Here is a 27,557-nt window from a genome sequence, read left to right on the forward strand (position 1 = left end):
ATGTCCAAATTCCACTGTAGTAATAAAGCGATTGACCATGCTGACACATTAATATGTACATTTATTGATTTTATTAGTATTCATTTTTCTACATTTTGTACATTGTCTCTTCTACCCAACATTTAGCAGAATTTCTCACAGCGTACTACATTCTTCTACTTGGTGGGGTGGTGTGACGCACATAAAAAGATTTCGATTTCAGTAATACTTCATAGAGAATAATACATGTGCAGTCGACTAGTTATGGGCATAATAATCACTTGATCTGTTCATGTATCCTTATGATTCTGTTCTGAAGCTGCTGATTAGGCAAATTAGGCAAAATGGATGAAACCAGTTTCATCTCCTTTAGTTTCCTCGCTAAGAAAATGAAGAATTAACACCCATGATATAAACCCCTCTGGGCAGCCTTATTCTACTCAATCCCATAATGGCATGGAAGCAGGAGTTCAGAACAGTCACAAATCAATGAAGGTTTGTAATGAGGCTTTGTTAAGTGATTTTAATAGCCGTTTTAAGTCCACATTCGTGAGCTTTGGTGGTAATGCGGTCCTGACAAAGCAAAGCTCCCAGTCACAAGACCAAGCGCTCACTTTGTATCAATTTTTTATGTAAAAACCTCCACAGCAAATCACAGCTTCCGCTTTCACTGTGGTGACTTTGAGGACTCAGAGTTCCCTTTAGCGTGCTGTCAACTTTTTTGAAACAAGTGAAGTAAGAGAAACAGCAGTACTTCACTCCAATATAAATAGTACTACGTGCAGCTTGTTTTCTAGGCTTTTCTTCATGGTGAGCGTCCATGGAAGCACCCGGATCTTATTATCTTGTTTTTATGCCACCTTCACTTTATTGTTTCATGGTGGTAATGTATTTCCTAGCTTCTTTCTAAACAGGACAGAGAAAAACACTGAAAATGAGGGCCGAGACCTCACATCACCGGCGAGATAGCGTAAGAGGCATTAGCGTTACATTCCGCAGCACAAATACAAGCTTTGCAGTATTTAGGATTGGATTAGATAGTCGGTTATAGTACTCCATGTCAGATGAACTATCTTGTAAAATCTGTATGTGACACACCAATGCGATGTAACCCCCGTGAGTTACTGGAACCCCCACGAAGCAATAATCACCCCTGTTCCAATTTCCTTCTCCTATGCAGCCGCCACGCCATTCATCTCCTCTTTACTTTCAGTGATAGGTCATTAAAGTGGTCTTGGAGCTGTGAAGTAAAGCACTGAATCATGTCTCCGATTCCATCTGCTGGCATGCTTAATCTGGGGCAGAAGGAGCCTCACACATATGGCCTGCCATATAACGTTTTATATAATAACTGGCAACGACAGGACCGCACGCAGTAATCACTGGGAATGGATCCTAGACAGGAGGGATAGTCGCAGACAAGGACATGACCAGACCGCAGTGGAACCGCTGTAGTTGGACACGCATGTCACAGCACATTTGCATAATTCATTAGAAAAAAATACACACAAAAAGTCACAAGTATAAGTATGAGTAATAACTTCTTGACAACAAAAATTTAAACTGAAATCAGAGGGTATTTACATTTTCACATTTGAAAATGATTAATCCAATAGAGAATAGTGGTAGATTAATTGCTTAATTGATTAATCATTAATTCATTGTTTCGTTTTTGCAGCTGGTACACATGGTACACATTGGTACACATGGTACACAATGGTACACATTGGTACACATGGTACACAATGCTACACAATGGTACACATTGGTACACAATGGTAAACAAGGTACACAATGGTGCACAATGGTACACATTGTCCACAATAGTACTCATTGGTACACAATGGCACACATTGGTACACAATGGTACGCAATGGTACACATTGGTACACAATGGTACACATTGGTACACCATGGTACACATTGGTACACCATGGTACACATTGGTACACATGGTACACAGTGTTACACAATGGTACACAATGATACATATGTACAAATTGGTACACAATGGTACACATTGGTACACATGGTACACAGTGTTACACAATGGTACACAATGATACATATGTACACATTGGTACACAATGGTACACATTGGTACACCATGGTACACATGGTACACATGGTACACATTGGTACACAATGGTACACATGCTACAAATTGGTACACAATGGTACACATGCTACACATTGGTACACAATGGTACACAATGGTACACATGGTACACAATGTTACACATTGGTACACAATGGTACACATTGGTACACAATGGTACATATGGTACACAATGGTACACAATGGTACACATTGGTACACATTGGTACACAAGGTACATAAGGTACACAATGGTACACATTGGTACACAATGGTACACAATGGGTCACATGGTACACAATAGTACTCATTGGTACACATTGGTACACGGTGATACACATGGTACACATAGGTACACAATGGTACACGATGATACACATGGTACACATAGGTACACAATGGTACACATGGTACACAATTGTACACATTGGACACAATGGGACACATGGTACACAATGGTACACATGCTACACAATGGTACACAATGATACACCTGGTACACAATAGTACACATTGGTACACATGGTACACAATGGTACACATGTTTTACTGAGTCTGGAAAAAGTCCAACATTCCAAAATACCAAATCCCTGGGAACACTGTGGAGGTGATAACTATAGTTATCACCTCCACACATTAATGACCCAAAAATATTAGTGTCATTATAATGACACTAATATTTTTGGGTCATTAATAATCAAATTACATTGCTAGTACAGCATAATTAATGATTGATTGATTATTGATATTTCATCATATTACATTTAAATTTGATGGTGACGTGTACTTTAAAGCAATGGAGGGAAAAATGCACTACTTGTCTGCAACCTGTAGAGGCGTTGTTTATTGACTGAAAGACTATGAGAAGCATTATTCTGGTCACTACTCCTCTGCCATTGAAACAGGAGTTCAGAACATTCCGGAGCGATATTATGCCGTTGCTGTTAAACAATATTCTGAAACCATAGCCAGTATGTGAAACCCATTCTTAATTGTTCGGATTTGTACCGTCATTTTGACAAACGGCGGAGGAAGTGAGATGTGGAACCTTTGATGGGTATCATTGTAATCATGTCAGTTTTGGCATAATATGCTGACAGAAATACACGTCAGACTGTACAACAACCCCAAATCAACAGCGAGCCGACTGTTGTCGACTTCTTGTGTGAGCCGTCTCAGATATTCTTCACACAGATAATGCCGGCGTCTTACCTGCATGCCTAATCACTGACATTTTACTTCCTGAACACGCCGGGCGTTAGCTATTGACTCAGTGACAGTGTGTCTTCTTTATCGTTTCAGCACGGCAGACAGCCGGAGAAAACCTGGCACTTTTATCCTCGGGGCTTAGGTGCTTTGCCACAGAGTAACAGAGATTTCTGTATCTCTGTCTGAGGCGATGCTTTCCCCGATGTTTTCCCCCGACGTGCGTCTCGCATCATAAAACACCCACACAAATATTTGTAAGATCTATCCGACAGCCACATTTGTATTTTTCTTTTAGGCTGCGGTCAAATATCACTGCTGTTGGTCTTTATTGGCTTTTTTTTATTTTTTTTTACCTCCACCAGTCGCAAAAAATGCAAGGAAATTGTTTTTTCTGCTTTGCAATGTTACGCAGAAACAAAACACATTGATTTCTACAAAACTTTGGTAGGTACACACACACAAACAGTCCATGAAGTCCATTAGAGATGTGAAATGTTTTCAAACTTTTTGACGTTATCATCCACTCGCATCGGGACTCAGTTGAAGCATACCAGTCATGGTCTAAAGTCATTCTGACATTACGGTACTGTCATTTACCAGGGAATTTGCACGTTGGAAGGTGAGGAACACGGCCATCGAGAGGCGGGACCTGATCCGGAACCCGGTGCCGTTGATGCCCGAGTTCCAGCGGAGTGTACGCCTGCTGGGCCGCAGACCAACCACTCAGCAGTTCATTCACACCATCATTAAAAAATATGGAACCCACATTCTCATCTCGGCCACTCTGGGAGGTAAGAGAGCTTCAGTGGGTTGGATAATGGTTTGTACATACATGCCTTGGGTCATGTGGTTTTGCATTTTGGTGAGGGAAGCTGGTAAATGCTGAGGCATCGACCTTTTGTATTTATCTGAACCAAAAAAGCAGTAAGGATGAAACTGTAGCCTGTACTTAAACATCAATTGGCCAACAGCAAACGGCCGCTGTCCTATACAAACAATTAATAATTGTAATAATAATAATAATGTAAATATAGTTTTCTAAGAAAGTGGTACAGTCCACCTGTCGATGGCATGTCAAAACCGTCTTCACATTATCCTTTAACCTTGAGGCCATTCCGTCTTGAGTTGCAGGTCAATCTACTTCTTACGATCTCCCTCTTGGGATTGTCCATTAAAGAACACAGTTATAGAACACAATAAAGGTGCTCAGCAGGCTAGTAATCAAGAAGAGGCTAATTCTCTTTGTGGCCACCTACACTTTATGGTCTCAAGAGTCGTTATGCACCCGAGAGGGAAGGACAGAGTTTTTGCAGGCAACTTAAATTTCACCGGTCAAGTGTAAAGAGTTCCATTAGTGGTTGGGCCATTTGCTTGTAATATGGAATGGAATAGAAATAGAATACATCAATACTTTTAGGTGTGTGTGTGTGGTTTATACTTTGGTGCCTGGACGTGTTATATTAAGTTAAATGACAATTCTGCTCATCCTGTATTTTTTTCTCTTCCTTTCATAGCCATTACATTCCTCCATGTGCAGAAATATAATCTTTTTATTATAATTAATGTATCTGTACAAACCACTGTATAAGTTGCTGGCACTGGGATATTGCCGGGTCGCTCATTTATTCATTCATTCATTCATTTTCTACCACTTATCCTTACAAGGGTTGCAGGGGATGCTGGAGCCTATTCCAACTGTCTTCGGGCAAGAAGACTGGTCGCCAGCCAATCACAGGGCACATATAGACAAACAACCATTCACACTCATATTCATACCTATGGACAATTTGGAGTTGCCAATTAACCTAGCATGTTTTTGGAATGTGGGAGGAAACCGGAGTATCCGGAGAAAACCCACGCATGCACAGGGAGAACATGGAAACTCCACACAGAGATGGCCGAGGGTGGAATTGAACCCGCGTTTCCTAGCTGTGAGGTCTGTGCGCTAACCACACGACCGCCGTGCAGCTAGTTGCTGGCACCGAGATTCTGCCGGGTCGCTCATTTATTCATTCATTCATTTTCTACCACTGATCCTCACGAGGGTCGGGGGTGCTGGAGCCTATCCCAACTGTCTTCGGGCAAGAAGACTGGTCGCCAGCCAATCACAGGGCACATATAGACAAACAACCATTCACACTCACATTCATACCTATGGACAATTTGGAGTGGCCAATTAACCTAGCATGTTTTTGGAATGTGGGAGGAAACCGGAGTATCCGCAGAAAACCCACGCATGCACGGGGAGAACATGCAAACTCCATACTGAGATGGCCGAGGGTGGAATTGAACCCGCGTCTCCTAGCTGTGAGGTCTGTGCGATAACCACACGACTACCGTGCAGCCAGTTGCTGGCACCGAGATTCTGCCGGGTCGCTCATTTATTCATTCATTCATTTTCTACCGCTGATCCTCACGAGGGTCGGGTGTGCTGGAGCCTATCCCAACTGTCTTCGGGCAAAAAGACTGGTCGCCAGCCAATCACACGGCACATATAGACAAACAACCATTCACACTCACATTCATACCTATGGACAATTTGGAGTCACCAATTAACCTAGCATGTTTTTGGAATGTGGGAAGAAACCGGAGTATCCGGAGAAAACCCACGCAGGCACGGGGAGAACATGGAAACTCCACACAGAGATGGCCGAGGGTGGAATTGAACCCGCGTTTCCTAGCTGTGAGGTCTGTGCGCTAACCACACGACCACCGTGCAGCCAGTTGCTGGCACCGGGATTCTTCCGGGTCACTCATTTATGAAAATGATTCATAAAATGAGCTGAGATAACACCTACAACAATGTTTTCAATGGCCGCCATAATATTTCTAATAATATTCATAATATTTTAATTGGCATAGTCCGATCTGAATTCATCACACATGTGTGATGAATTCAGATCAGACTATTCCAATTAAACCTTGACGTATCAGGATATAGTAAAGTAGTAAATATGGCAACATTGTTTTATTTCAACACAACCGGTACTTATGGTACTCACCAATTACCCAGCGTTTCTCTTCTAACTGAACAATTCCATACTTTATTTGACCCCCCCCAGCCAAGTTTCAATCAAATGCTTTCAACTTGGCATGGAGTGACGGCGGTGGATTTTGATGAGCCGGGGAAGAAGTTTTAAGAAAGGGAATCCATTGCAGACTTCAAATAAAAGACACCACGGCTGCGAGGTACCCGAGCCATAATAACTGACAAAATCTTGAAAGCGTCCCGGCGTAAATGCTCTTGCGGAGAACAGTGTGCTTTACAGCACTCGTTTTCCCAAGCTTTTGGATGGGGGGTGGATTTACTGCACGAGTGGGGCTGTATATAAATGCTACGGCAGCTACTGTCATGAAAGTCACTGTGGAGGCCAGAGTTATAATTGTGGACATATTCCACTACATCTGTCCCTTATACGTTCATAATCAGTCCGCGTTGTGCCGTTTTATTCATAGGAAGTTATGTGGGATGTTACGATGCAGAAATCGATCGTGAAATGACTACATTTACTAAAAGCCGGGACATTTACCTGACTGGTGGCACTGCGGAACTTCAACGTAAGTGATTGATTGGGAGCGGCGAACCTGTTGAACAGAAAAGACCCAGTTGTCAAGCTGATGACTTCTTTAGCATCAACAAGCAGCAGAATATAGATTTGGGCTGAAAGGGAGACAGCGCTTTGGAGCTCATTCCGCTTCCTTTCCTCCCTCCCAAAGCACAACCCGTGATCGGATCTGAGGCACTTCCAATGCAGCGGTCTTCTGTGTTCAGGGCCCGACTTGACGAAATGGTTTATGGAAATGACTTGTTTTGGAGAAACCTGGCTCTTTGGGATTTGAAGCAAAACCCAGTGGAAAGCCGTCGAGGCGACAACGCTGAGTAGTTTGGCTTTTTCTGCAGTCTACTCGACACGCACAGGACATGATTGGACATTGGAGCTGGATTTACCCGACCTGGGTAAAGTGGAAATAGTTCTGATAAGGTAGTGGAAGGAACAGCAAAGCATAGACTCGACTATACTCGATTCATATCAGGTCTTATTCATTTTCTACCGCTTTTTTCCTCACAAGGGAGGTGCTGGAGCCTATCCCAGCTGTCTTGGAGCGAGAGGCGGGGTACACCCTGGACTGGTCGCCAGCCAATCACAGGGCACATATAGACAAACAACCATTCACACTCACATTCATACCTATGGACAATTTGGAGTGGCCAATTAACCTAGCATGTTTTTGGAATGTGGGAGGAAACCGGAGTACCCGGAGAAAACCCACGCATGCACGGGGAGAACATGCAAACTCCACACAGAGATGGCCAAGGGTGTAATTGAACCCTGGTCTCCTAGCTGTGAGGTCTGCGCGCTAACCACTCGATCGCCGTGCCGCCAAGAAAGAGATATGTATCTGATAATGTGACTGCACATCAAATATACCTGGTAACCTGGTGATGATCTTCTTTGAAACTTTGTTTCCATGGCTACACTGACTGCTTCCTGCAATGTCAAAAATTGCACATAAAAGCGTCAAAGTAAAATTTGCCTGAATCCATATGTTAAAAACATCCATTATCCCCCCTCTATTGGACAAGTGCCATACATACTGTAGCAGTATAGTTTTATGTTCCTCTATAAAGTGACCCACATATGTATCATTAACACCAAATGGAGCACTCTCAGCCTTTCCATTACTTTAAAACACTACTTGCACTCTCAACCCTCATTGACATTACCGTATATGCTCTACATGCATACATTAAAAAAATGTGTATAAGTCTGGACTTGGCGGAGTACGGTTCAAGGTGAGATGTAGTATCCAAAGGTGTTTTTAGCCATAAACAAAGCACATTAAATATAGCAAATGGGGTGCTGTGTAATTTAGGACTTGACAAGACTACAGCAGTAATAACTCCAAATACTTATGAACAGTTTAACTGTTATATACGACAATAGCTTCTATAAAGAAGCTTCATGCATTATGCGTGTGCAGCAGTGCAAGTGAAGTGTATGTAAGTAACTTTGCAGGGCCCGAGGGGAAGAGGAGCCCGAAAGGGGTGCTCGTACTCTAACCAGGCATGAGACATTGGCCCCGGACTGCTAGTCACGGCCACCACGAGTTAAGCGACCAATTCCGATGCATCGCTCGAGGCCAAATAAGCATACGCGGGCCCTGCAAATCTGAGCATATGTGACACGCTCTCAGACGGGCTGCGGGCAGACGCTTTGCCTTTTCCCAACCCTAATCTTCAAAGGCGAGGTCGAGACCCGAGCTGGCGGGATTGAATTGGTGTTTGCTTGTTTGCTCCTTGCACTTGTCACAATGAGAAATAGAGAAATAATGATGTGGTAGAGAATGAACAGATCAAACCTTGGGAGAATGTGTCAACAAACAAATGTATTACATGCAAAGCAGAGTGATTGCCGGGTGCCGGGTAAATATTTGGACTTGTTACAGCTCTGAGCAATCACATTCTCGACGTTTATTTTGGTATAACCCTCGCTGGGAGGTCATTGCATTAGAATTGTACAAAAAAGCCAAAGCAAAAGCAACATAGGTGTGGAGTTAAGCCTGTAGATATGGTAATAATAATGGTTTAATTTCATTTGAACATGCATTAGATTACAATTGAATGCATCACATAATCAGTTCCCAGTTCCACATGTCAAAAAGGAGTAGGAAGAGGCAAAGCTTATTAAAACCTACCCCTCCATCTGGTACTTTTACAATCAGTAACTGTTACATTTGTGCACTTCCTGCTTTCCATAATACAGTTTAGGGTATTTTTTTTTTTTTTATAATGCACCTCGTACCGAAGTACAAGGTGATATGACCATCCAATGACATAATGTGTACCATAGTAAGTGTCAATATAGTGATATATATAGCACATCATGACTGGTTCAAGACTCTTCATCCTTGTATTTAGCAAACATCAACTGCTTGTATTAGGTATTACATACATTATATTTTAGGGAATTAGGTGAGATGTCACGAGATTAAATATGTCACATGACCTTTTCTTGTGGTTTACCTTGGCTCACGTTGTGTAAATACAATTCTTCTGTGACTGATTACTTCAGCTAGAAAATCGAAAATCCCCAAATTTGCTAATCTGCATTATAAATGTTTTTGTTTCACTGAATGACAGCATTTACAACTGGTCTGCGCTTCTTTTATTTAAAAAACATATTATTATGAATATTATTATAATACTTCATACTCCAATTGTCGGTGGTAGCGTTCCGTAATAACAAGTATTGCTCTCTACTCTTGTTCCTCAACTGCTTGTATTGTTTCTTGAATTGGCTCATTGTTGTGCATTGTTTGAGGGTCTTACTCAATCCATTCCATAGTTTGATTCCACATACTAATGCTATGGCTTTTTAACGTAGTCCTAGCATATAAGTGTTTCAAATGTAGTTCTTCCCTGAGATCATATTTCTCCTCTCTTGTAGAGAAGTATTGGATGACATTTTTGGATAATTGGTTATTTTTAGCCTTATGCATTATTTTAGCTGTTTGAAGATGAACTATATCAGCAAGTTGAAGTATTTGTGATTTTAGAAATAAGGAGTTAATATGTTCTCTGTACGCGGCATTATGAATTATCCTTACTGACCTTTTTTGCAGTACATTTAGCGAGTGAAGATTGCTTTTATAGTTATTATATCATATTTCCACACAATAAGTAAGATATGGTAGAACCAGAGAGAAATAAAGAGTGTGGAGTGATTTCTGATTGAGAACAAATTTTGTTTTTTTCAATACTGAAATATTTCTGAGGAAGAACAAGTTTTGTGGGTTCCAAATCTTTTTCCTGGTCATTAAGCGTGGATAACCATAGAAAAGATAGAAGAGACAACGACTTTTTGTTGCATTATCGATTTCCTGTTACTTGACAAAATCTAACCTTATTACAGATGCGGCGACTTGAAACTCCCTTCTCATTAGAGGCTGAGAACTCCATTCGGCTGCTTTGCTAAAAATGAATTTCAGGTTGACCTTTTTCGTTGAACAACAACAACAACACTGTTGACGGCCACGAGGCTCATTAAGTCAGTTTGGCAAAATTCCAGCTGACAGCCATATCGGCAAGGTATCAGCCGGTCGGAAGAACAAGGCCGTCCGTTATCTGACGCTAAATATCTCAGTTGTTTTTGATAGATGTAAGTTTATTGCACTGTGTGCTGGTTTTTCGTGATCTCCGAGACAACAGATTGGTTCGAGTTCTTCATAATAGCACCATGACGAATCCAACCTTGGACTTGTTAAGTACTAAACACGGGCTCAGTGTCTGCCACACAGTCACAACATGAATGGATATAACATGGCGACATTGTACACAATGCAACAGCCTAACAAGCAAGTACAGCAGTTGTTTCTATGTGATTAGAGCACAATAGGGATCTTTGTACTCTATTTCTGTAATAGCAACATTGTCCAAGCACATACACACAGGGCCTTGCTGTATATACAACGTCCTTTCATGGATCCTAATTCCATCCCGACAGGGTAAATCTGTTTCTGGGAGTGCCGTCTGACGCCAACTGGGGATAAAGCAGCAAATATGTTCCTGGAAAACTGGGGCATCTGGTTTTCTCCTGCTAAAGTTGCTTGTCTTTGTATCTTTTGAACAAGTGACGGTCGAGATAAGAGTGTGTGTGTGTGTGTGGGGGGGATCTGAAGGATTACTGCAGTTTTACTTTGACTTGGGAAAGACTGGAGTGAGAATAAATCGTTTAAAGGCTCTCGTTACAAGATTGATAAGAGCTAATTACCCCAAAATATTGTGTCGACTTTGAATGTGTCAAGTTCAGCTGGTTACTTTATCGACATTCAGTACGTACGTCAATCTTTAGGTCGCGATATAATTTATTTTTAGAAACAAAACACAAAACTGCTGAGCATTTTAGTTTTATTCAATCATTCATTCTTTTTCTAACGCTTATCGTCACGAGGGTCGCGGGGGGTGCTGGAGCCTATCCCAGCTGTCTTCGGGCGAGAGGCTGGGTACACACCCTGTACTGGTCGCCAGCCAATCACAGGGCACATATAGACAAACAACCATTCACACTCACATTCATACCTATGGACAATTTGGAGTGGCCAATTAACTTAGCATGTTTTTGGAATGTGGGAGGAAACCGGAGTACCCGGAGAAAACCCACGCATGCACGGGGAGAACATGCAAACTCCATACAGAGATGGCCGAGGGTGGGATTGAACTCGGGTTTCCTAACTGTGAGGTTTGCGAGCTAACCACTCGTCCGTCGTGCAGCTTTTTAGTTCTAATCAATTTAAAATGAAACATAGAAAACTGCAAAATGCTAAGTTTATGTAAATAAAGGCAGTAACAGATTGTAGCCCTGGTCCTGAATTCCACTGAAAAACGCCGCTTTTGTCGTAGCCTCTTGTATTTGTCAGTTTCTGTCTGGAAATGGATGGAAGAGGGTTTGCAAGCTCTGGCTTTTCCCTGACTTGATCTCCAGCTATGTAGTAGATCTGTGACTCTATGAAGAGATGGATTCATTGGTTGGACTTCCTGTCCCTCACTTATGTAACTCATTCCATACCAAAGATGTAGTTATTATAAACTCCAATGCCTTAGCCCAACAACGTATTTATATGTCTTTTAGATTGGAGAAGCAATAGAAGCAAAAAGAGGTGCCTGTTGAATGAGTTGATGTTCCGTGTGGGAAATCAGTATCCCTCTGGACCGCACAAAATGTTCCGTTGTGAAAAATCATGATACATTGCGGAACTATTCCTGAATTGTGGTGATTGTATTGCAATGTTCTGTGGTGCCAACGAAAGGCTGTCTCACTCTTCTCTGCTCTACTAGGAGAGGAGGCGCTGACAATGTACCTGGCCAAAAACAAGCTGGACAGGAAGCTGGCCAACGCCACTCAAAATGTGGAAGCCCTCCACCAGCTGGCCTCCTCCTACTTCATTGACCGTGACGGCACCATGAGGAAGCTGCACGAGATCCAGATCTCTACCAATGCTATCAAGGTTGGTGCGTGCACGTGTAGTAGAAGTACACATGAAAACATTTTATATCTTGTGTTTACCATGATGACTGCAATACTAACTCCATGCTTACGAGTGGAGAGCAGAGTTGGATAGCTTAGAAATATAGCAGTTTAAGTTTCAGTCTACCAGTGATTTCACTGATGGCGACCCTAAGGTACCTGGACACAAAGACCCAAAGACCCACAGACCCACAGACCCAAAGACCCACAGACCCAAAGACCCAAAGACCCACAGACCCAAAGACCCAAAGACCCACAGACCCACAGACCCAAAGACCCAAAGACTCACAGACCCAAAGACCCAAAGATAGTCTTTTAGTCATTGCATTTAGTCATTAATAGTTTAAAAATGAATATCTGAGCATATTTTTTGCCTAAAATACGCATTTTCAAGCACAAAAAGTAAATGAAGTACAATACAAATACATGGCTTTCAAGGAAAAATTTAGTCTTTTTGTAATCAACCACAATCCTTGTGTGAAACATGAACACACGTTTTTGTCATTTCTGTGCCTTCTGAATATTAAACAAACTGCACACAAAATACTCATAGTATTGGTAATTTTATATATGGTAGTATATGGTTATTTTTAGCATCACTGGAACTTCCTTCCTGGGCCCACTGATTTCACAGAGCCCAAAGCAACGAACGCCACTTCCGTCAACAACAGCAGCAGCATCGAGAGAGTGTTGGCTACCGCCAATCATAGCGGACTGAGCTGCCCCCGACAACTCCTTTTTTCTTTCCTGGGGCAGAGAATAACGCTAGGGTAAACAGATCATGTAATGAAACACTAAGTCATTCTCATAGCGGCATCACGTAGTACCAAATGTTTCATGGTCAAAATGAGACCATAATAAAACTGGGACTGGGATGCCGACTGATGGATGTATCTTTTCAATGTGTGCTGCTCCCCTTTGGGCTGGTAAATTCAGTGTAGTCTACAGGTCAGAAATGCTGATCTCAGACCAGCATCTCGCCGAGTCCTCTTAAAAATGTCGCCAGGTCCAAGTTGAGCGCCAACATTCCCAGCTTCAGTCTGTCCCCATGTGGAGTTGGTAGTGGAATCTCAAAGGCCTGTTAATAATAACAAAAGAATTAATAATAACTCAGGCTACTGTGGCAAAGCTAAAACTCAAATCTGATCCCCTGACATCACTTCCTGTCTTCCACACATTTACAGTGACAGTTTCAGTTTCATGTTTAAATTCTCTGACTCTGATATCTATTTTGGCAAATACCAATGTAAAGGTGACTATATAGTTCGTGTCTAGAGGGCTCTCATAATCTTAAAAACACATTTAGAAAATCCTAAACAGGTTTTTTTATGCCAAAACTAGGAAAACTTTACAGAAATTCACTTATCAGGGTCGGATCCGGAAGCAATTACCGTATTTTCCATATTTTTTCCATAGGTTGGCTGTTCCTGCGACTTATACTCCAGAGCGACTTATAAATGAAAAAAGTGTTTATGTTACATAAACACTGGACACTTTTTCTGTTCATGTTTATTTTTTGTGTAGCTGAATAAGCATTGTGTTAGCATATCTTACACCTATTCAGCCTGTTCTCTATTCTTTTATTGTTAGAACTTGCCTTCCAAGAGGATGTAATGTCTGTTTTGATCAAGTAGTTTGGAAAATAAATTACTAATTATTATTATTATACTCCAGTGCGACTTATGTATGTTTTTTTCTACCTAATTATGCATTTTTGGCCTTGTGCGACTTATACTCCGGAGCGACTTATAGGATTATATGATATAAAATCATCAATAAATTAGTAGGGGTGTTCTGAGCCATAAGGATACAAAGATGAACATTCTTTATTAATCAACGCAAATTTTTGTGATTTTTAGATTTTCATATTTTGAAGGTCTTTTCCATTTTTTTTTATTTAACATTTATTTCACTTAACTGCGACTCTTGCATGATTCATTTTTCTAAAAGCAGGAGGAAACAAAGAAGCCACTGCAATTTATAGCACCCAGCTTGAGCGGGATGGCGCCTGGAATATAATACATTTTTATACGTAGTCGAGCAGGAATGGCGTATAATTCAGTGCATGTACCTGTATGTTGAATAAATAATACTACCCAGGGGCACAGAGCAACAGGCCACATCTCTATTATGACCTTGCCAGCACATACTTTTTATTTCTTTTTTTGTGCCAGGCAATACAACAGGGACTTAAAGCTGGGAGGGTGGGTGGGGGGGCTTGTTTTTTGGTGGCGCTGCAAAGTACGTTTGTTTGGAGCGTCTCTCACTCTGACATGAAGGAGAAACTGCAAGTCATTGTCGCAACCATTAATGAGCACATCAAGTTGAATCATGTAAGAATCGTGTAGAGGAATGTTTTTTTTTTTTACAGCCGAGTGCTAAAAATGTTTTTAAAAGCTTCAACTTGGGCTGCAATTCTTGCAAATAAAATACATATTTAGGCATTTACCCAACCCAGAACAGAAGACCTTGACAAAATCATAGACATAAAAATACAACAGAAACGTCTCAAAGTGCGTGTGAGTGACAGGAAGAAAAGCTCTGTTGGGGAACAAATAAATAAAATAATAATAATTAAAAAAAAATCACTCATCAAAGTAAATCAAACTTTATATTAATATATACATATATTAATATATAATATATATAATATAATTTTGAATAAATTTTGAATAAAATTTTGAATAAATTAAAAAGTAAATGAAGTACAATACAAATACATGAACAAATACATCAAGAAGAAAAAATGTTTTTTGGAATAATCCAAGTGAGTGTGAGTGACAGGAAGAAAAGCTCTGTTGGGGGAAAAAAAATAATAAATAAAAATAATAAATCACTCATCAAAGTAAATCAAACTTTATATTAATATATAATATATATAATATAATTTTGAATAAATGAAAAAGTAAATGAAGTACAATACAAATACATGGCTTTCAGGAAAAATTTTTTTTTTTGGAATAATCCATGTGCGTGTGAGTGACAGGAAGAAAAGCTCTGTTGGGGAAAAAATAAATAAAATAATAACAAATAAAAATAATAAATCACTCATCAAAGTAAATCAAACTTTATATTAATATATATTAATATATAATATATAATGCAATTTTGAATAAATGAAAAAGTAAATGAAGTACAATACAAATACATGGTTTTCAAGAAAAAATTAAGTTTTTTTGAATAAGCCACGTGCGTGTTAGTGACAGGAAGAAAAGCTCTGTTGGGGAAGAAATAAATAAAATAATAATAAATACAAATAATAAATCACTCATCAAAGTAAATCAAACTTTATATTAATATATATATTAATATATAATATATATAATAGAATTTTGAATAAATGAAAAAGTAAATGAAGTACAATACAAATACATGGCTTTAAAGAAAAAAAATATTTTTTTGGGAATAATCCACATGCATGTGAGTTACAGGAAGAAAAGCTCTGTTGGGCAAAAAATAAATAAAATAATAATAAATAAAAATAAATAAAAATAATAAATCACTCATCAAAGTAAATCAAACTTTATTCATAAAGCACTTTTTGCACAATTCAAGACAACCAAGTGTTTTACAGTTAAAACCCAAACATCTTACCTCCCACTCAAACAGAAAATATCAATTTAAACAAAATGCCAAAAAACATGTTTCCATGGTCTCCACAAGCACTTTAAGTGAAGGAAGCCTGCCCCCCCATACCCCCACCTTCACTTCCCAACTCCACGGCCCACAAGCCTTGACATTCATGCTCTTATCTTTTTGTGCTTGTGAGTGACAAGAGGATTAAGGCGGGATGTCAGATGAGACTGCAGGTAGCCAGCAAGTCGAGCGTAGCAAAATTAAGCAAACCTGACATCGGCTGCTGAGTCAGTTCCTCGGCGAGGGCAGGACAGGGGGTGTCAAGGGGACTCACTAGAAAGCGGAGTGGACAGTGGGTCTGCCTATCACGTCTGAAAGACCTGGAGCATATGTCAAGAGGTGAGACTTTTTAAACAAAGGCTTGGGGGGGTGTAGATCTACATTTAATAGATGTGTACAGATCTGAGATTGCTTCCCCCACCGCCCCCCACCCCACCATCAGATCCACCGAGATGGAATGACTCATTTGCATCTCCTGGTGGATGTCTCTTGCTCGTCTAACAGGGCAACACAGCAGCTACGCTCATTTGCTATGCAGATAGACAAAACACAGCTGTGTACAGATCACAGTGGATGTACTGTTATGATGTGTTTGGTTTCCTACGCTAATCCCACAGAAAGAACAGTCGTTTGTACAAGGTCGGGGACATCATCCCGTTAGGCTACTCTTTGTTGCTGAACTTGCGTACTCTCATAAACGTAAAATGGACTTTTTAATGATGTTCTCACAGTAATCTGTGCAGCTTTATGAGCACCAAATATGAGAAAAATCACTTGTTTGTTACACTTTGGGAAGGGAAGTAAATTTTTCAACCGGAGTTTTCAACCTTTTTGGGAAAATGTCCGACCATAACTTGTGTCAGCACCTCTAATACGTGTGCAATTTAGAAAATTCATTAATTCATTCACAGGGGGTGCTGGAGCCTATCCCAGCTGTCTTCGGGCGAGAGGCGGGGTACATCCTGGACTGGTGGCCAGCCAATCACAGGGCACATATAGACAAACAACCATTCACACTCACATTCATACCTATGGACAATTTGGAGTCGCCAATTAACCTAGCATGTTTTTGGAATGTGGGAGGAAACCGGAGTACCCGGAGAAAACCCACGCATGCACGGGGAGAACATGCAAACTCCACACAGAGATGGCGGAGGGTGGAATTGAACTCGGGTCTCCTAGTTGTGAGATCTACACACTAACCGCTCATTAGCACGCAGCCCGGCCCGTGTTTTTACTAGCCATTTTTATTTGTATATTTTTATTGTTACATGTCAGTGTGTTTTTCATTTACACATTAATATCCTGGGCTGCACGGCGGTCGAGTCGTTAGCGTGCAGACCTCACAGCTAGGAGACCAGTGTTCAATTCCACCCTCGGCCATCTCTGTGTGGAGTTTGCATGTTCTCCCCGTTTTCTCCGGGTACTCCGGTTTCCTCCCACATTCCAAAAACATGCTAGGTTAATTGGCGACTCCAAATTGTCCATAGGTATGAATGTGAGTGTGAATGGTTGTTTGTCTATATGTGCCCTGTGATTGGCTGGCCACCAGTCCATGGTGTACCCTATAGTAGTATTGTGGCACAAAAGTCACATTCATTCATTCATTTTATCCTCACAAGGGGTGCTGGAGCCTGGTACATCCTGGACTGGTGGCCAGCCAATCACAGGGCACATATAGACAAACAACCATTCACACTCACATTCATACCTATGGACAATTTGGAGTCGCCAATTAACTTAGCATGTTTTTGGAATGTGGGAGGAAACCGGAGTACCCGGAGAAAACCCACGCATGCACAGGGAGAACATGCAAACTCCACACAGAGATTGCCGAGGGTGGAATTGAACCCTGGCCTCCTAGCTGTGAGGTCTGTGTGCAAACCACTAGACCACCGTGCAGTCCAATTTAGAAAATTGTTTTTTCTAAAAAAACAAACCAACCAAAATCCGATGGATGATTCAGTTACAATAGGATAAAATACATTTCCAACATAATTCCCATTGTTGAAATCCTTCGGACTGGAGGTGAGAGGAGCACAAAATGACTTGAGGCGCCACTTCAGGGGGTAGCCTGATGTGAATATAAAACACGCATAGCCAGCTGTATGATTGCAGGTATAACATAACTAAATCTAATCTGAGGTTATGTGCCTTATAAAAATCCCTTGACTATGAATAATGGCGACATGAAATTGGTGCTTTCCGGTCACGTCTTCCGATGGACTGAAAAGTGATGCGAATGTGCAAGGAAAGCAAAGTCCGGCAGAAAGCCTGCGGATCTATAAACACAGGGAACAAGGGCTTTGCTCCTCTAATATTGATTCAGTGTGGCTGTGCGAGCTGCTTCCAAGTGCAAACTTACAATCAGGATGAAAAACATTTGTCAATACCGCTGATATGTTTGAGACGTTTCCTGTCTATGAGGAAACAAGTTAGAGTCCATTTTCCTCTGCGGAATTATTGGAAGCTCATGCGACTGAGCTGGTTGGTAATGTTTGTTGTTACTGGGGTGGTTTGCTTTGGTTTGCTTTGGTTTATTTTGAACATGCTTAGTGATTTTGAAGCGCACAACATGTTTGTATTGCACCATTCAATACATCCTAAAAGGAGTAGAAAGAGTGAGGATAACCAGAAACATCCATCCAATCATAAGCCCCGTATACATGGACCCAAATATTCCAATTGCATTCGGTTTATTTGCTCAAACAGAAAGAATTGAGCCTTTGTATCCACCTCATTCCGAAAGAAAAGTGCCAATCCGAATGAATATATAATGGGATTCACAGGGATGGAATATTCCTTCCCCAATCCGATTGAGGTATCTTGTACCCGCTCAATCGGAAAGTTGTCAGACTGCGTTCTTCTTCGTGTTCTGTTGTTTATTGGCGGTTGGCAAGCAGCTTTCGTGTGCATTAGCGCCATCTGTGGAACAGAATCTAAACCCTTCTATACGCCATTCACAAGTCCAGTTTTATTAAAAAATAAAATATATATCTATATAAAACATCATTTTGTTTTTTATGCAAACTAATTTCAAGACCGGGCAAAGGAAAAACTGGCAATACGGAGTGAAAGAAAAACTTGGGGAAGTCGATTGATGTTTACGTTTTACTGCGAATGCCCCATTGACTATTTTGTTGGATTATAGCAGCGCATGTAGACAAGAGATTGGACTATTCCTTTCCATGTATACCATTGCTTTCGGAAAGATTCAATTCGGAAAGAGAAAAACTCCCCATGTAAACGTGACTATAGACCTGTACATATGAAATAACCTTACAAATACTAAAATACGTGTACCCACACGGCCATAAATGACTGTATTTTCCGTGCTATAAATCCCTTTTTCCCATGTTGTGTCTGGTCCTGGAGCACACAGTGGCGGAATGGCGGAGCTATGTTCAACCCTCTGAGTCAGACCATTCTGGTTTGACTACAATGGAAGTCCACTTCCTTTTAAGCAAATCAATGAAAACAAGGTTTTTATTTTTGTACCTCAAGCTTCTTGTCACATACGTTGAACCAAACAGCAGCTGATGTAAATTCATAAACTATTACCATCTGAAGTTGGAAGACAGCAGATGCTCTCATTTGGATACGTATGCATATTCCGCCAATGGTCGGCCACAAGCTGGTCGGCTGCACAGTCCCTTGGAGCAAGATGTCGCCAACGGTTGGCCGCCAGCATCTTCTTCTGGCTGCGGGCCTAAGAATACAGAAGTGTGTCCGATAATGGATCGTTGCTGTATTAGAAGTGAAGCATAACAGATTTTCAAAATATATCAGGGAATTTCACACAGCATGTAATCTGATGTAGACCACAATAGCAAGAATGTCATGTTCAAATTCAATGAAACGGTTTTCTGCTCCTCCATCAGTTTAGGAATTCAAAATGTAATGGTAATGGTTTAATTTCATTTGAACATGCATCAGATTACAATTGAATGCATCACATAATCAGTTCGCAGTTCCACATGTCCAAAAGGAGTAGGAAGAAGCAAAGCTTATTAAATCCTACCCCTCCATCTGGTACTTTTACAATCAGTAACTGTTACATTTGTTCACTTCCTGCTTTTTTTGGTTTTTTTTGTCACGTACTGAAGTATGACAATCTTTTCATTCATTCATTCATTTTCTACCGCTTTTCCTCACGAGGGTTGCGGGAGGTGCTGGAGCCTATCCCAGCTGTCTTTGGGCGAGAGGCGGGGTACACCCTGGACTGGTCGCCAGCCAATCACAGGGCACATATAAACAAACAACCATTCACACTCACATTCATACCTATGGACAATTTGGAGTCGCCAATTAACCTAGCATGTTTTTGGAATGTGGGAGGAAACCGGAGTACCCGGAGAAAACCCACGCGTGCACGGGGAGAACATGCAAACTCCACACAGAGATGCCCGACGGTGGAATTGAACCTTGGTCTCCTAGCTGTGAGGTCTGCGCGCTAACCACTCGACCGCTGTGCAGCATGACATAATCCTCATTCATTCATGGGGGGGGGGCTGGAGCCTATCCCAGCTGTCTTCGGGCGAGAGGCGGGGTACACCCTGGACTGGTTCCCCAGCCAATCACAGGGCACATATAGACAAACAACCATTCACACTCACATTCATACCTATGGACAGACTCCACACAAACTCCACACAGAGATGGCCGAGGGTGGGATTGAACCCTGGTCTCCTAGCTGTGAGGTCTGCGCGCTAACCACTCGCTAACTTATGTGCAGCATGACATAATCTTATTATGTCTTATTATGTCTACTAGGGATGATTAGGGATACTCGTTATAAACGGACAATGCCTTTTTGCCAGATATGAGTATGAAAGTAGTACATTTGGTCATTATCTGTATTCATGTTCAAAGAAAATGCTCATTATGTATTCAGTCTCGACGCTCTGTGATTGGCCAGTCGCACACAGGGACCGCCTCTCCCGAGAATTCACTCGGTGCAATTGGTAACAATGCCTCCACCCTTCATTTTGCTATAATATGGAGTTAGCAAGCAACATGTAGCACTGTTAGCGCTGCACCATTAGCTATACGCTAACCTGCAGTGGTGTGTACTGTGGTTGTTGTCACTCGTTTTAAATTGCTAAATGGAACAGAATGTTTTTATTTCATTCCATTTCAGCTTGGGATTTATTTTGTGTATGGATTAGAATATTTAGCTACGATTGTGATGCGGAAGGTCTTCTGGGTAGCATCATTGTAAGCACAATGCAGGAATTACAACGAGACAACATTGGCGTGTGAGGACCACGCAGGACATAACAATCAGTCGCTTATTAGCGGACATCTGTGCAGGTGCTGACGCAACGCTTCCTCATCAAAACCGGCCTCATTTGTGGAAAACTATCAACGGTTCCGATTGTTATCACTCGCACGGGTTCCGCGTACGGCGCTGAAATACCCGGAAAAAAAAAAAAAAAGTCATTACACGACATGAGGATGTTGAGTGAAACTGTGAGAAGCGCTCCCTTTATTAAGTGGAAATCCTCCCGTGGATCTCAGATCACATTTAAAAAGCAACTCTGTGCCGGCGTGTGTATTTTATGTGTATGTGTCAACCTCATCCAATTGCTTTCCACTAAAAGTGTGAAGTGATGGACTCCGTGCGGAGAACCCGGTCGGATGCATCAAGCCTCTTTTTTTTTTTCTTTCTCTCCCGGCTTGATCCTTGGAGGTTTTAGTCTCATCTTAACGTTAATCAAAATCTAGACATATCTCCACTCGGCTGCTAGTACCCTCAGTCAGTTGTTTACCTCATTTTAAACAAACATCCCCAAAAAAACCTGATAAATAAGCCCATTGGGGGATGAGACAATATTGTGAAATACGTTTTAGTTGTCTTGTTTTTTTTTTTTGCCTTCTGCAGTGTCAGCTACCAGCAAGAAGGCAGACATGATTCTACAGAGACAAAGACAGTAAACATACCGTGTGCAGCAAGTTAGCCCGGGGTTAGGAGATAATGAGATCAGGCGGTATGGGCATTCTTTCTGATCATGGATGTATCGCTGCTTTAACAGACGGGAAAACACTCTGATCTTTCAAAAATGTCCAAATACTGTGTACTGTGCAGTTTTTTTAGTACCTTTTGTTGTACCGCCATGCCTCGGTTAATGGCCAAGTCCACTCGAATATTAAAACACTGCACAATCATTTCTTCCATAAAGCACACCGCCAAGCCAGCATCTGTAAAGTGGATAGTGTCCTTCGGTCACACCAAAGCTTACAAATGTCATAATTGTGAATAGTTTACAGTGTTGTATTTCTTTATGTATTTTTATGTAGATGTAAAACAACCAATTTTTGTGTTTATGTTGTGCCGTAGTTTTCTCAAGAACTGAAATTAGCTGAAATGTTTGACTGGTGATTACTTCGGAACGTGACAAAAATAAAATAATAATAATAAAATTGATAATAAATTGAACTATATTAGGAAAGCAGGAAGTGAACAAATGTAACAGTTACTGACTGTAAAAGTACCAGATGGAGGGGTAGGATTTAATAAGCTTTGCTTCTTCCTACTCCTTTTGGACATGTGGAACTGTGAACTGATTATGTGATGCATTCAATTGTAATCTGATGCATGTTGAAATTAAATAAAACCATTACTATTACCATAATGTTTCTTTTGGTAGACACCATGTTTATATAGCCCTAACACACAATATTCTGTGTGCCATGAAAAATCAGTCAAAATCCTCAAAAATGGCCGGAATTGAATGAGTTCAATCATATTCAGGTGTCTACTCTATAGTTCCGTTTTGTACTTTTAATATTTTTCTCTAATGGCTGTGTAGAAAATTTTAGCCCTGGGGTGTCCAAACTGTGGACTGGGGGCCATTTGTGACATTTTTATCAATCAATCAATCAATCAAACTTTATTTGTGGAGCACTTTTTATACATAAAATGTAGCACAAAGTGCTTTACATGTTAAAAAAAAGAAGAAGAAAAACAACAAGACACACATACACACTCGCACATACACATAAGATGTTTGTTTGCCCATGGCACATTCTAGTAATATAATTAAACTCCAAAACTAAACAAAAAAATTAAGTACAGAAAAAAAATGTCTTAGCATATTTAGATGTGGGCTGCACAGTGGTCGTGTGTTTAGCGTGCAGACCTCACAACTAGGAGAACAGGGTTCAATCCCACCCTCGGCCATCTCTGTGTGGAGTTTGCATGTTCTCCTCGTGCATGCGTGGGTTTTCTCCGGGTACTCCGGTTTCCTCCCACATTCCAAAAACATGCTAGGTTAATTAGCGACTCCAAATTGTCCATAGGTATGAATGTGAGTGTGAATGGTTGTTTGTCTATATGTGCCCTGTGATTGGCTGGCCACCAGTACAGGGTGGACCCTACCTCTCGCCCGAAGACAGCTGGGATAGGCTCCAGCACCCCCGCGACCCTTGTGAAGATAAGCGGTAGAAAATGAATGAATGAATATTTGGATGTGGGCCTTGCATCCTTTCATTTTGCGGTATATGGACCCCCTATAGAGAAGGTTGGGACACCCCTGTTTTAGGCAATCACCTTGCTAAAAGTCTTTCCATTTCGCACTGCTTACATGTGCTTTTATTGCTAAAAGCAGCTTTTGGAACATGTATGGAACACTTCACATGCCTGTGGAAATGTCAGCTTCCTCCTCCTCCTGCTCTGCCACCCACACCGCAGGAGCATCAGGACAAAGAAAATGCATATTGAGCACCGGTGTAAATCAATCCACGGTAGCTATGCGCATAAGTGACCTTGCGAGGGATGCAGGCAAAGCCCCGCCGGGTAGGGATGCACACTTCCTGAACCTCACGCCTGGATGCATTTACAATGCACACAATGTGGGAGTTTGCCACCCAGCCATGTGTCCTTGCAGCCATGCGTGCATCTCTACGTTATTCCTCCTGCACAGGAACACGCCTCTCGACAAGAAGATACTTGAACGTAAACTGCTATTTTCTTTTCATTAAAATACTCCACTGGATACCGTACTCCATCACTAAATGATCATCCCTCACGACTGGAAGTCCTCGCTTGAAACATTCAGGTTCAGCCAGCCAAAGACAAAAAACTTCATAACATTTATTTCCATCAGCAAGGAATTACGTCGCTCACAGTGGGAAGAGTCTTTAGAGTGAGTGATTTTTTTTCATGTGTACACAACCCCTAGGTGTGGGCTAACGACCTTCAACGAGTAGATGGTTTATCCTTAAAAAAAAAAACTAAATAAATACATGACTTTGAAAAAATATTAATAATATTCTATCAATGCTCCAATTAACGCCTTTATTCCATTAGTTGGAATACGGACCCGTAGTGTGTAAAACTGCATTTGCAGTATCACAAGTATTGCTAAAGTACTTAACCCGAGCCACAAACCCACACACCCAAACTGCAAAGTACCTCATTTATCCTGCAAGATGAGGCACTGTAAAAGTAAAAGTACAAATATAGCATTATGAAAATACAACTTTTGCACCAAAACAGCATACAGTTCATTCATGTGACCATATTCTTGTCCAACCGTCATCTTTAGTATGCTTTGCCGTAATATCTCTTAATATCTATATCAATATCTATAATATCAACATCTCTTGCACAACAGCACGAGATGGAGGTTTTTGCATTATATTTTACTTGCTTTGCTACTATATTTTTGATATTTTTGCTCTACTGTATTTGCTATTTGTACCTAATTTTATTTTATTATTTTATTTTACTGCTGTAAATTTCTCTTGGAGATGAATAAAGTACAAGTAAAACATAATAATAACATAAAAAGTATGCAAACTCGTTGCCTTAAAAATGTTAATGAATTTGACTTAAACATGACGAGTAAAGACAATTTAGTTATTTTGAGTGTGCAATACTTAACTTACATATTTTGTTACGTTCATGCAACTTAACAAAATTAAGTTTTTGTGATTATTATTTTTGTGTGTCTTATTTTTTTTGTGTTGTCTGCACTGATTGGAACTAAATTAATACTACTTAAATTAATTACTGGCCACAACTTAACACTCAGTTCTTAACACTCACTCATTATTTTTTATGTTCACCTAATGAAAAAAAAACATATTTCCTTGAAACAAAAATGTATCTATAAATGCATTATATGAAGTGTAATTACCCCTTTTTATTTTGCTTGCATTGCATTTTAAATCTCAATTCTTTTATTATGATCTTACAACCTTCAATGGAAAACAGATTCTCCATCCTGTCATATGTACAATTTATTTTTTAACTACTTTTAAATTGTCTGTAGTTTCCATCCATCCATCCATCTAATAAATTCATATATAATAAATATTCAACAGATTTGCATTTGCAGACATCCTCTACAAATGTTCTTTGATTATTTTTTGGCACCAACTAATCAGTCAACATATGCACAGCAGATTTATTTTCATTAGAGTGAAGGCGAACTACAAAACAATAACATAATAATTCTTAATATTTGTTTCTCGGTTAATTCATCCATTTTTATGCTTAAATGCCTAAATTAGGATAATTTATACATTCAATTTAGCCACACACAAACAGCGCTGTATCAAGGGATGATTGCATCACCTGCTTCCTATTAACAGCCCACAAACTTGGTAGTTTAGGTAAATAGTCCCCTTGGCTATAATTCCAGTATTTATGTTATGCTAGAACACTAAGTATACAATATACAGTATGTATTAAAAAGTACATTTAATTTCTTTATTGCATCTTGTTTATTGGGATGGCACCTGATTACGTATTATTACCACACAGTGTCGAAATATTATAAAAAAAAAAAACACACACACAGATTCTGCCAAGAAAAGTAACTTTACATAATCTTTTTTGCACATGTGTTCCTCTGACAGTTTCATTCTGGTACTCCAGAGGTTCTGCGAGATCACACTGAGGAGAATTAGCGAGCAGCACGTCATCTTCATTTCGACATGGCCAGAAATAGCAAGTCATTAGGAGCAAGGCAGGTGATGGACAGATTAGGAGGCGTCAGCAGAGACCGTGTGAGAAATGGAGACACTTCCACGTGAAGGTGGAGTAGTTCTTGGTACCTTAAACCTTTGACATTTGACAAAGGAATCAAACAATAACAATGAGTTCTATATTTAGTAGTGAGACTTTCAATGGACCTGATTATAGAGCACGAATGCTCATCCAAGGCTGATATCTAATGCATGAGATGTTCTCGTTGATGTTAATGGATGTGTAGCGAACCCTTTGTTGTTTTTTTTCTTCCCCATTAGTCATTTGTGTTCGCTAAAACCTTCTCAAAGTATACCGTTAGCGGCCAGTGTAATCATTTATACATTAAAACTGATAACAACTTCCTATGTCGCATGCTAATTAGGCATGACGATCTTCACGCTAATGCAAATAATTCACACCGCTATGGTAGGTGGGTCATGCTCTAGGAATAACAGTCTTGCATTTCCCACCCAACGTTCCAAACCTCAGCCTATGTCCTGTCAAGCTGCAGAGACCCTTGCCAGATTTTAATTGGTGTCTAATTAAAAGTGTGCATGCTGCAAGGTGGAGCGTAAAAGTATTGAAAAGTGGTGACATGGGTTGGTAGATGCAGTGCGTGTTGTCTGCTCATTAAAGAGGGTCCAATAGGCCGGTCCTAATCAAATAGACTTGCCACATTTGTTGTGGAACACTATCCGTGTGCAATTTAGCAAGCAACTAAAAAGTGAAATATATCTCCTCTGTATTTCTAAAATCACAAATACTTCAACTTGTTGATATAGTTCATCTTCAAACAGCTAAAATAATGCATAAGGCTAAAATTAACCAATTAGCTAAAAATGTCATCCAATACTTCTCTACAAGAGAGGAGAAATATGATCTCAGGGAAGAACTACATTTGAAACACTTATATGCTAGGACTACATTAAAAAGCCATAGCATTTCAGTATGTGGAATCAAACTATGGAATGGATTGAGTAAGACCCTCAAACAATACACAACGATGAGCCAATTCAAGAAACAATACAAGCAGTTGATGTTTGCCCTTAAACTATATTAGGAAAGCAGGAAGTGAACAAATGTAACAGTTACTGATCGTCTGCCGTTTATACCATTATAACTTATTGCATTTATTTTTAACGAACCCCCCCAGGAAAGGTAACACATCCACCCCTACTACGGTCATATCACCTCGCACTTTGGTACGGGACAAAATTAAAAAAATAAAAAACAAAAAAACAAAAAACCCCTTAAACTGTATTACAGAAAGCAGGAAGTGAACAAATGTAACAGTTACTGATTGTAAAAGTACCAGATGGAGGGGTAGGATTTAATAAGCTTTGCTTCTTCCTACTCCTTTTGGACATGTGGAACTGTGAACTGATTATGTGATGCATTCAATTGTAATCTGATGCATGTTCAAATGAAATTAAACTATTACCATTATTATCTTTGTGCCAAATGGTCACAGACAACGTTGTTGATGAAAACCTTGCAAGTCCACAAAGTGTCCCAAGGCGCCTTTAGATGCAAAAACACAACAATTGTATATGTTGGCCTACAAAAAGATGAATCTGTTCAAATTCTGTCAAATGTTTTCTTTTCGAAATAAAGTTCTGACATTACAGAA

General features: G+C 40.4%; 1 protein-coding gene across 1 annotated transcript in view; it reads left to right on the forward strand.

Moving 5' to 3' along the window:
* brinp1 (bone morphogenetic protein/retinoic acid inducible neural-specific 1) overlaps nt 1-27,557 on the forward strand; it is a 124,625-nt gene that overhangs the window by 52,962 nt on the left and 44,106 nt on the right. The window contains exons 3-4 of the mRNA XM_058065135.2: nt 3,887-4,077; nt 12,123-12,292. Coding sequence (XP_057921118.1) covers nt 3,887-4,077; nt 12,123-12,292 — 361 coding nt within the window. The remainder of the gene's footprint in view (nt 1-3,886; nt 4,078-12,122; nt 12,293-27,557) is intronic.

The sequence above is a fragment of the Doryrhamphus excisus genome, linkage group LG10 (genome assembly GCF_037039965.1).
Source record: "Doryrhamphus excisus strain RoL-2023G ecotype Guam linkage group LG10, RoL_Dexc_Guam_v1.1, whole genome shotgun sequence".
Lineage (NCBI taxonomy): Eukaryota > Metazoa > Chordata > Actinopteri > Syngnathiformes > Syngnathidae > Doryrhamphus > Doryrhamphus excisus.